The sequence below is a fragment of the Bombina bombina genome, chromosome 1 (assembly GCF_027579735.1).
Source record: "Bombina bombina isolate aBomBom1 chromosome 1, aBomBom1.pri, whole genome shotgun sequence".
NCBI classification, from domain to species: domain Eukaryota; kingdom Metazoa; phylum Chordata; class Amphibia; order Anura; family Bombinatoridae; genus Bombina; species Bombina bombina.
The window spans coordinates 1,008,935,137-1,008,947,583 of NC_069499.1; the positions used below are offsets into that span (position 1 = coordinate 1,008,935,137).

Here is a 12,447-nt window from a genome sequence, read left to right on the forward strand (position 1 = left end):
ATCAAAATGAACACTGTCTTTAAGGCATATGGTAGTGTAATAATATGTTCTAAAGCAAAAGGTTAAACACCTAGTTAAAGTCCACTAAAAAGCAGTTTATGTACTTAACCGCCAGTCACCTTTCATGTTGTGCTTAGGAGTAGCAGCTGATTAATAGCTTTTTATTTCCTATTTTCTCCTACCAGATGGGTTCACTTTTATTAGCCCAAGGCATTTTCTTTTAAGTCACACACTTACAGGACCACAATATAATTGCTGTAAATTGAATGTATAGGACATAACACAAAGTTGCAATTTGTTGATGATATATACATTTGTTCTAGTTGTCATTTAATTACATTTACCTTTATTACTTTGTTATATAACAGGATTGAACAAAAAAGTAAAAAATAAATAAATTAGGTTTTGATCTACAATAGATCTTTCAGTTTGCCAGAAGGTTGTTTAGTTCTTTCCAGTTTTATCCACATCTGGAAAATATTGAAATATTTTTGCATGGGCGTATTCTGCACCACTGAGGTATTTTTTAGGTGAGTTAAAGGGATAGGAAAGTCAAAATTACACTTACATGATTCAGATATAGCATGTAATTTTAAGACACTTTTCATTTCAAATGTGCTTCGTTCTCTTTGTATCCCTTGTTGAAAAAGAATATGCACATATCCCACACTAGTGGGAGCTAGCTGCTGATTGGTGCCTGCACACATTTGTCTCTTGTGATTGGCAAACTATATGTGTTCAGCTAGCTGCCAGTAGTGCCATGCTGTCCCTTCAACAAAAGAATTAAGCAAATTGCATAATAGTTGTTTAAAATTGTATGTTGTATCCAAATCATGAAAAAAAATGTGGGGGTTTCCTGTCACTTTAATTGTGCAATCTTATTATAACAGGTTAACTCAAATTTCCATATTTTTGGCACCTGCACAAGTTGATAACATGGAGAAAATGAATTTAAAAAAAAGTACTAGCATCTCAGTAAATTGTTGGCACCCATACTACAGAATCTCATGGATATAGGCATGTCACTTTAATAACCTGCAAATATACACTTTATTTAGAAGCTCGTTACTCATGTATTTAGCTGCAGATTCAGTTTCAGGAAAAGGGCATACAACTTTGAGTGTCTGCTCAGAACAGAGTGTACTGTTCCTAATCTCATTACTACCACAGGGATTCTCTGCGTTCCTTTTTAACGCAACCTGCTGAGTAGCAGGGGGTGAAGGACGCTCTCTGTACAGCCACACTCCACATTAGGTTGGGTGAGGAGGAGGAGGAAATGACTGTAAGAGAAGGGCAGGATAGCAGCATTCTGTCACTCTCAAAATAGCTTTGTAAATAGCTTTGTGTAAACCTTTCCATTTGCCTCTTATGTTTAAAACCTTATCAGTTCCCTGTGTTCAGGAACCAATGTTTATATTGTGATTCAGAATTTAGCAAGCCAGGCTTTAGGAGCCTCTGGTCGGCTGAACTAGCAGTCTAGCTCTCTGAGGCCTATGAGTACAAGATAACCTTCAGAAGGTCAGAGGGAACTGACAGTGGGTGAGAAGAATGCACTTACAGGGGGACATTTGTGTTGTTTGTTTTGGTGCTTTGATACTGTTCTGCACTCATGTGGTATTGTTTATTTTTGTGCTTTGTATTAGTTTGCTCTGTGTGAAGAGTGTGTACTTTTGTTTATGTCTGTGGGAATGTGATATGATAAGCAGCTCATTTTAGACAATGTTTGTAAAGTACACTACTGGCCACATATATGTAATTCCTGTGTTTACGCTAGCAGCATGTGTAGATGTGTTTTGTATACTTGTGTGAGATGCGTTGCTATTACCACCTGACCTATTTGCTTATTGTGCAATTGTGTATCCCCTTCCTTGTGTTGTCTGTCTGTATGTGTGTGTATATGTATATGTATGTAGTTCTGTATTCTTTAGCACCCAGTGTTGATGTATACATTGGAACTCTTAGCATCCTGTTTGTTTATATTTGTGCGTCCATCTTTGAGGTACCTGGCAGTTCTGACAAAACTTCTTAGATAATCTCGTCAGAGCGGAAAGAATTAGATCATTGAGCCCTGCGGAAAGAATTGGATCATTGAGCCCTATGTGACAATTTGTTTCCTTTCTTAGTAAATAAAGGCTGACCATACTAATAAGCATAAATAATTGTTTAGGATAGACCTGATATGAATGTAAAATTGCATGTATTGTAATAGTTTCAGTACAACAGGGTTTTCATTTTTATATTTGTTATTAACTATATATATACACACACACACACACACACACACACACACACACACACACACACATACATACATACATACATACATACATACATACATACATACATACACAACCAAATACATACATACATACATACATACATATACAACCAAACACACACATACACACGCATACATACACACACATACATACATATATACACACACATGCATACACACACATGCATACATACATACATACATATATACACATACATACATACATACATACATACATACATATATACACACACACATACATACATACATATATACACACACACATACATACATACATATATACACACACACATACATACATACATATATACACACACACATACATACATACATACATACACACACACACACACACACACACACACACACACACACACACACACACACACACACACACAATAAATATACCAGTGGGATGTGACAGTCTCATGCTTGGCTTGTGTGTGTTTGGGCTGCTGTCTGTGTAAGGTGATACCTGGTTGTGCATTGTACTAGCAGCCCGAGCCTCCTGGGTCAAATTAGCTCAGTGCTCCACATTAACCCCTTCCCTTCCACATATGCTACAGACAGACCTCACAACCTATCTGATTTAAACTTGCAGTAGTCTATGAAGAGGAGTGGATTAGAAGCCATTTTACTAGTGGGGCCGTATTAAACATGCATATCACAGCAGATAAGCAGGCTCGCCTGTCTTTCTCCTGAGGAAAGCCCTGCTGTTACCATAGTCAAATAAGGGTTCTCAAGCTGCTGACAGTGGAACAGATTGTAAAGAGATTAGAGAGCCTGATCTGTGTCCCAAATAACACCACCAAAATATCCGGGCCTCAAAGTATGGAATAGGCGTATGAGATGATTAAACTGTTGTTGGTACATCATGTGAGATGTGTTTATGTTTACCTGTCTATAGATAGCTTAGCTTATTTTCAACAAGTAGATATATTTTGGGGCTCTGCTTTTTTTTTTTTTATCACCTTTCATCACACCTACACACACACTACTGTGCGTACCCTAATTGTATCTGCATTTCAATTATTTGTATTTTGAAAACACCCTATGGAAACAGTGGAAATATATTTGAATATTTGTATTTTTCCTAAGCCGCTATGAATCTGATTTAGAAATGTGGTGTGAGACTTACCTGTATACACTGGTAGTGCTTTCCTATATCACTGACTGAGCAACCTTTAAAGGGACACTCAGGTTTTATTATATTTTCATGATTCAGATACAGCATGTAATTTTAAACAACTTTCCAATTTACTTCCATTAAAAAAAATGTGCACAGTCTCTTATATTTACACTTTTTTTGAGTCACCAGCTCCTACTGAGCATGTGCAAGAACTCAGACTATACGTATATGCATTTGTGATTGGCTGATTGCTATAACATGGTACAGGGGGAGTGGAAATATACATAACTTTGAAATGTGTTAGAAAAGAATCTACTACTCATTTGAGATTCAGAGTAAATGCTATTGTATTGTCTTGTTATCTTGCATTTGTTGATTATGCAAATCTGCTGTGTTTACTGGTCCTTTAACATACTGTATAAGTGTTAAAACAACCCTCTGGTATGGGAAATATGTTGTAGGCCTGACTTAAAGGACCAGTCAACACAGTGGATTTGCATAATCAACAACTGAAAGATAACAAGACAATGCAATAGCACTTAGGGCTAGATTTATCAAGCCCCTGCGGCAGCAAGTTCTCACAAGAACTTGCTCGCCGCGATTTATCAAGCAGCGGTCACCAGACTGCTGCTTCCCTAACATCTTCGCCACATCTATTCTGGCAAAATTCAATCTCCTCGGTCGAGTCCTACCGAGGAGATTGACAGCTCCTGCCCGCGCGTGATTGGCAGGGGGCGGGATTGCACGCGAGCGCAAAATTGCGCTTGTGTGCAATGTTAATTACCTGCGGGTAATTGCGCCCCGCCACAGGCGAGCTAAGGCGTATGTACGCCTCAGGGTTGATAAATCTAGCCCTTAGTCTGAACTTCAAATGAGTAGCAGATTTTTTTTTTTCTGACAATTTTAAAAGTTATGTCTTTTTCCACTCCCCCTGTACCATGTGACAGCCATCAGCCAATCACAAATGCATACACGTACCATGTGACAGCCATCAGCCATTCACAAATGCATACACACTTATTCTTGCACATGCTCAGTAGAAGCTGGTGACTCAAAAAGTTTAAATATAAAAATACTGTGCACATTTAGTTAATGGAAGTAAATTGGAAAGTTGTTTAAAATGGCATGCTCTTTCTGAATAATGAAAGTTTAATTTTGATTGAGTGTCCCTTTAATGATAGTATACATATTATAACCACTACACAGACATAAACATTTGAAAAACTAAACAACCCTATCCGTTGGTGCTGAGTTCACTTGATTCTGCCTCAGGATTTGACTGTCAAATGATGTCTTCTGTCATTTGCAGTACATAAATAGTCAGTGATATGGAGGTTATAATTGTATTTTTAAATTAAATAATTATTTACAATGTGTTTAACCCATACCCACAACCCCGATGCCACTTCCAATAAGCATTTAGTGATTGGAGCATACCTACATATCATTACTCCTCATTGGCACAATTGTCATATATGGTTATATATCTTTAACCCCCTCTCACTGTATGCATACTTTTGTAGGAGGAGACCTAATTGCATGATGATAAAGGTATATCGTATTTTTGCCATTATATTAATAGCTTAAAGAGACACTCTCTCTAGTCAAAATAAACTTTTATGATTCAGAAAGAACATGCAGTATTTAGACACTTTCCAATTTACTTCTATTATCACATTTTGCACAATCTTTTATGTTCACACTTTCTAGGGAAAAGATCATATTGAGCATGTGCACAAGCTCACAGGGTATACTTATACTAGTCTGTGATTGGCTGATGTCTATCACATGGTACAGGGGTCGGAAAAATGGGAGAAAAATAAATTTGTCATCAAAAAGTCTACTGCTTATTTAATATTCAGAGCAGGCGTTAAATCATTCTTTTTATTATGTACTTGATAATTATGTAATTCTACTGCATTGAGTTGTCCTTTTTTTTCTGAAATTAGGAATCCATTAAATGCAAAAATTTATCTGATTTCTTAAAAACGTATGAATTTAGAAGAAAAAAAATGTTATTACAGGCTACAACCATATTTTAAATGTACTGCATGTGTCTGTGGTATGTTGTCAATTTTTGTATATCCACTGTATTTTGTTCTCCTCTCTGGCAGCAGAGAGGTTAATCCCATAACTGGATGCAGATGCACTAATAACCGTTTCAGTGATTAATCTCTCTGATGGGTCAGTGCAGTATTAGTGAGTGGGGGAAGGGTGTTCCTGCCGTTTAAGAACTAATATGGGGGCAAGTAGAAATTAGGTGTGGCTGAGTTAAACATTTTCCCTGCTGCCTTTGGCTCTCTCACTGCTACCATGGTATTTTTCAGAATGATCATATTGTTTTTTTTCTCTTCTCAGAGGAAACATATCAATGAGGTGTCTTTATTTAATTTGATTGTAGTTAAATATTAGGCAGTTTGGTTCTCAGCCTGAAAAAAAGAGAGCCAGATCTGTCCACACTTATTTGTCTGGGTATCTTTTGGCTAAATTATGAAGCCGATTAATTTGGGGATATGATCCTGCAGTCCACCCCCCACTACCACTACTGGGGAAACCTCAGGTTTTTAACATGTGCCTTTTTAAAGAAAAATAGGGAGGGGTTTTCTGCCATACCTGCTAGTTTTAGCTCTGATTATACCCTCAGATCCGGGTTCTTCAAACTTTTTTCCCAAGACCCAGTGCCATGATACCACATACCGTCATAACCCTATTTTTATGCTTGGTCTGAAAATCTCTTAATTAATATACCACAAGATAGCTGCGATTTTTGGCAAAGTGACTAAAATGTGTGTGTGTCTACTTTTTATTTCTGATTGTAGTCGAACATGAAAGTGTTGTAAAGGTAATAAAACGCGCACACCCCAAACATACTCTCAAACAATCCACACACACCACACTCACAAGTTGCAACCAATGGTTTGAAGAACCCTGCCTCAGATTGTTCCATCTTTAAAATAAAGTAGCCAGCAATTAAACAAATAATTTCTAGCATGTATGCAGAATACCACAATTGAAGGGTCAAAATTAAACTTTTATGATTCAGATAGAGCATGCAATTTTAAACAACTTTCCAATTTACTCCCATTAACAAAATGTGCACAGTCTTTTATATTTACACTTTTTGAGTCACCAGCTCCTACTGAGCATGTGCAAGACTTCACAGAATAAGCGTGTATGCATTTGAGATTGGCTGTCACATGATACAGGAGGAGGGAAAATAAACAAAACTTTTTAAAATTTGTCAGAATTTTTTTTAAATCCATAATACATTGTAAATGCCCCTTTTCAGGGGAAAAAACACTTAACTTCCCTTTTAAACCTGTATTAGAGCATTGTAGTGTTTATGCTTCATTGTCAAACAGATCCAAGAAAACATAGTGGGTTGATCAGGTGATTTATATGATAACATTTATTTTTCCTTTATTGCAGGGCTACTTTAACCAAGCCATACAGAGACTGGATGTTTACACTTCCTTCCAGTGGACTCTGCTGACGTTGCAGGACTGCACTTACCTGCTGTTTTTAGTTTACCGTCCCTTCAGCTTCCACTTCCAGACGTTGCACCCACCCCTTTTTTATATCCAAAATCATGTTCCAGCGACTTACTAGACTCTTCTTCAGTGAAGAACCAGCTGACAATCCAGTGGAACCAAAACATTTTGTAACAGAGGAAGAGGATGACGGTTGGCTCATTATTGATATTCCTGGTGAGATACCATGTCAATAGACTTTCTAACAATGAACGGATTAGGAGCAACTAGATCCCACTTCTATGTATTAACCAATAAAATAATCAGTGGTTCTTGGCATATACTGCCAAGGCCATAAATATCAATTGGCTTGCAGATCAGGGTCATGAATCAACTTTATATTTAGCATTAAGTTTGTTGTGTCTCTTTCTATATTTAGTCACCTGAGAGGTTGCTCTGGAAAAGGTTATAAAGACAGACACCATTAAATAAGGTATCCGTGTTTCTAGGCAGACTTGCTTTTAAGAGGGCAGGATCACACAGACCATTTTATTTCTTATTAGCTTTATCTGTTCCTGTGTTAGGTTGAGAAGTGTTGCACTAGATATTGCAGATATATATATATATATATATATATATATATATATATATATATATATATATATATATATATATATATATAAAATTAAGGCACATGTTTGATTAAAACATCTGTTAGACTAAACTGAAATAATATATTTAATTTTGAAATTTGACCTAATTTTGTGTTTTCCTCACTGAAGTTTTGCTAAGATAAGTCATCTCACATTGCTTTGGATTTGTGAGCACTTTACAGAGCATTTGCATAGTGAGAATCCAGTGTCTACAAATTCTCCCATGTTTTTTTCTCCTAAAAAGAGCCACCAGTCACAAACAAAATTCTAAACTAGACAAAGAAAAATCTTGTTAAAGCATAGTGAGATATGGAGGCCAATTGACAACATTTTACAAACTTAAAATACTTGTCTGTTAATAACCATACATTTTTGAAGTGAAAGAAAACGGCAATCAGATCACAGTTGCTCATTTGACTTCATTGCTATATTAAAATTGTATCTATGTTTGATATAACCAGTATCTTAAATTTGGAGCACCACTTCAAAATTTTAAGGTAGTTTAACATTAGGTGACAATAATATGTATCTACGACATCAGCAACATACAACATTTCTTCTAGGTAGATAAATACTTAGACAAAATTCCTGTGACTGTAAATATGGCTGTGACTGTAAATATGGTTATAAATCCCTAGCATGCAAATATGTGGTGTGTTATGCAAACAATCGCCTAGATTACGAGCCTTGCGTTAGCCTTAAAAAGCAGCGTTGAGGGGTCCCAACGCTGCTTTTTAACGCCCGCTGGTATTAAGAGTCTGACAGGTACAGGTGTACCGCTCACTTTTTCTTTGTGATTTTCGCATACCGCAAATCCCCTTACGTCAATTGCGTTTCCTATCTTTTTAATGGGATTTTCCTAACGCCGGTATTACGATTGCTTGAAAAAGTGGGCGGTAGACCCTCTCCTGTCCAGACTCCTACCGCATTTAAAAGTCAGTAGTTAAGAGTTTTATGGGCTAACGCCGTAACTAAACTCTTAACTAAAGTGCTAAAAAGTACACAAACACCCATAAACTACCTATTAACCCCTAAACCGAGCCCCCCCCCGCATCGCAAACACTTAAAGGGACAGTTTACTCAAAAAAAAAATTCCCCTTTAATTTATTCCCAATTATTAACTTTACCTGCTGGAGTGTATTAAATTAAATTGTTTACAAGTTTTTCCATTACCCTTATATTGGCATTTGAAATAGTTTATTTAGCCTGTGGTATCCCCACCCATCCTGAAAGTTTTTGGCCTCAAGGCCAAGCTGTGTTAACACAGCCAGTAGAAGAAATTATACTCCCAGTGGGTTATAGAAGACATAAGGTAATAAAATGTTAATTTTCCATTGTTCTCTCCAAGTATTGGTGATTGGTTTACGGACAGATATAAGATAAAGAAGCAGGTATATGTACACAATGTGATACAGTAATGAGATCTGATTATACCTACAAGTTCAACCCATTTTATTAGGTTGTGGCTTCAAAACACAAAATCAACTAATTCATATACACAAATAAGCCTTAAAAAAGCAAATCTCATACATTTTATACTCTGCATCTGGTTAAAAAAGTAATTGGAAACACGTTAAGGGAAAAACTATTTTATAGTATACTGTCCCTTTAAATAAATTATTTAACCCCTAATCTGCCGACTGGACATCGCCGCCACTGTAATAAATATATTAACCCCTAAACCGCCGCACTCCCGCCTCGCAAACACTAGTTAAATTTTATTAACCCCTAATCTGCCATCCAAGATGATGTCCCTTCAATTCCGATTGGCTGATAGAATCCTATCAGCCAATCGGAATTAAGGTAGAAAAAATCCTATTGGCTGATCCAATCAGCCAATAAAATTGAAGTTCAATCCTATTGGCTGATTAGAACATCCAATAGGATTGAACTTCAATTCTATTGGCTGATTGCATCAGCCAATAGGATTTTTCCTACCTTAATTCCGATTGGCTGATCGGAATTGAAGGGACGCTATCTTGGATGACGTCACTTAAAGGAACCTTCATTCGCCGTCGGATGGAAGAGGATGCTCCGCATCGGATGTCTTCAAGATGGACCCGCTCCGCTCCGGATGGAAGAAGATAGAAGATGCCGCCTGGATGAAGAGTTCTGTCGGTCTGGATGTCCTCTTCTGGCCGGATCGGATGAAGACTTCTGCCCCTCTGGAGGGGATTGGGTGGGTTTTAGAGTAGGGTTGGGTGTGTGGGTGGTGGGTTTTAATGTTGGGGGGTATTGTATTTTTTTTTACAGGTAAAAGAGCTGATTACTTTGGGGCAATGCCCCGCAAAAGGCCCTTTTAAGGGCTATTTGTAATTTAGTATAGGGTAGGGAATTTTATTATTTTGGGGGACTTTTTTATTTTATTAGGGGGATTAGAGTAGGTGTATTTAGCTTAAAAAAATTTAATTATTTTTTTATTTTCTGTAATTTAGTGGGGGTTTTTTTTGTACTTTAGTTTATTTAAGTTAATTGTAGTTTATGTAATTAATTTAATGATAGTGTAGTGTTAGCTGTAATTGTAATTTAGGTTAGGATTTATTTTACAGGTAAATTTGTACTTATTTTAACTAGGTAGCTATTAAATAGTTAATAACTATTTAATAACTATTCTACCTAGTTAAAATAAATACAAAGTTGCCTGTAAAATAAATATAAATCCTAAGATAGATACAATGTAACTATTAGTTATATTGTAGCTAACTTAGGGTTTATTTTACAGGTAAGTATTTAGTTTTAAATAGGAATATTTTAGTTAATTATAGTAAATTTATTTAGATGTATTTAAGTTAGGGGGATGTTAGGGTTAGACTTAGGTTTAGGGGTTAATAAATTTATTATAGTGGCGGCGACGTTGGCCGCGGCAGATTAGGTGTTAATAAATTTAATATAGTTGCGGCGACATTGGGGGGGGCAGATTATGGGTTAATAAATATAATGTAGGGTTCGGCGTTGTTGGGGGCATCAGATTAGGGGTTCATAAGTATAATGTAGGTGGTGGCGGTGTCCGGAGCGGCAGATTAGGGGTTAATAATATAATGTAGGTGGCGACTATGTCGGGGCGGCAGATTAGGGGTTAATAAGTGTAAGATTAGGGGTGTTTAGACTCGGGGTTCATGTTAGGGTGTTAGGTGTAGACATAAATTTATTTTCCCCATAGGAAACAATGGGGCTGCGTTAGAAGCTGGACGCTGCTTTTTTGCAGGTGTTATTTTTTTTTTCAGCCAGCTCAGCCCCATTTTTTCCTATGGGGAAATCGTGCAGGAGCATGTTCAGCCAGCTCACCGCTGACTTAAGCAACGCTGGTATTGAGGTGAGATGTGGAGCTAAATTTTGCTCAACGCTCACTTTTCTGAGGCTAACTCCGGCTTGCAGAAAACTCGTAATACCAGCGTTGTCTTAAGTGAGCGGTGAGAAAAAAAGGCTCGTTAGCACCGCACACCATTACCGTCAAAAACTCGTAATCTAGCCGAATATATTTAAAGATAGGAGAGAATTTTGTACGCACCTGTCAGACAGTTTCATCTTGTCTTTTTTTTTAAATCCACAAACTAGATCTTGCTGCTTGTACACAGTATAGTACATTTTTGTGTGCACTTATTTTACACATCGGTTTCATATCTATAACAAAATGCAGCTCGCTATTGGAGAGTACAACTAAAAGGATCCTATAATACAAGGTGTACAATATTTTTTTTGTTCTGTTGTCCTTCCATTTATTTTGTGAATTTAGAGACCAGTTAAACATGCCCAGCCCTTTCCCTCTTAACATTGTCTCTGGGCCCCCAATATTTAATTTCACCTAGTCCTGAATATAAAAGCAAGTATATTTCTATACAGTGGCGTCGGTAAGTTATGGTGTCACCCCCCCCCCCCCCAGAAAGCAGACACACATACAAATACTCAGACACACTTAAAAACATACTTAGATGCACACACAAACACTCAAAAACACACTCAGACACACACACAAAAACACTGAGACACACACACACACACAAAATATGTAAACTGCACTGCATTAATTAGGAAGCTCATGCCTAGAGCTGCTCCCTGGCTCAGCAGAGCATCAAATGAAAGATAAACAGAGCACTCTAAAAATAAATCACTAAAGAAAAGGTTTAGGCGCAAACTATGAAAATTCTGCTCTCTGACTCTGTTCCAAGCCTGTCAGTGCACAGCCCCGGGCCGCGTGCCTACCGCCAAACAAAAGAGATCCAAGAAAAGCTTTTACAACCATTTGTGTTATGACCACATAATCGGTATGTAAATAATTTCAGTGAGAAACCCAAAGATTGTGAAAGGGTGTTTTTATATATATATAAAATCGCATTTGAGTTGTTTACTTAAAATAATATAAAAAACAAACAAACATGGCTCTAGGCACATTTTTTTTTCTCTGAAATTCCTGGTATTTTAATGGTTTAATCCCTTCCCAATAATTTGTCTCAATACTGTTAGACAATTGGTCTCACTTCCTCTACAACAAATTTTAACTCTTGGAACTTACTTCAAAAAATCTTCAGCTTTGCCGGCGTCTCTCAGTGAGAACTTGGATGAAGATGTTGGGTTATATGATATCCGTAATCTGTCTGGTAAAATGATCTAGATGGAAGATGCGATCTATGCAGCTACATTTCCTACGACATTGGAACAAACATCAAAGTCTTTCACAGTACATTGCTTTTCCTCCATCTTCTCAGGAAGTATCTAATATGGTAGATTCAGACTTCAAATCTTTCCAAGGGGCTTCCGCTTTTAGATTCAAAGAGGATTATTCTTCAGATTCCAGCAAGTCGGTATAGGGAGCCATCTGTAAAGGTCAATTTGCACACGGTCTTTGGCCCATCACACACCAGTAACTTCATTCAAATCTTCTCGAACTCAGAGCTACAT

The 12,447-nt window shown here is 37.1% G+C and overlaps 1 protein-coding gene across 2 annotated transcripts in view; it reads left to right on the forward strand.

Annotated features, from left to right (window-relative positions):
* TP53INP2 (tumor protein p53 inducible nuclear protein 2) overlaps positions 1-12,447 on the forward strand; it is a 48,502-nt gene that overhangs the window by 23,179 nt on the left and 12,876 nt on the right. Inside the window, exons 1-2 of one of the 2 annotated variants that reach the window (XM_053713553.1) lie at positions 1,387-1,539; positions 6,858-7,135. In XM_053713553.1, coding sequence (XP_053569528.1) covers positions 7,018-7,135 — 118 coding nt within the window. In that variant the 5' untranslated portion in view covers positions 1,387-1,539; positions 6,858-7,017. Of the gene's footprint in view, positions 1-1,386; positions 1,540-6,857; positions 7,136-12,447 lie in introns of those variants that run through there. The other variant, XM_053713493.1, reaches the window with a different exon arrangement.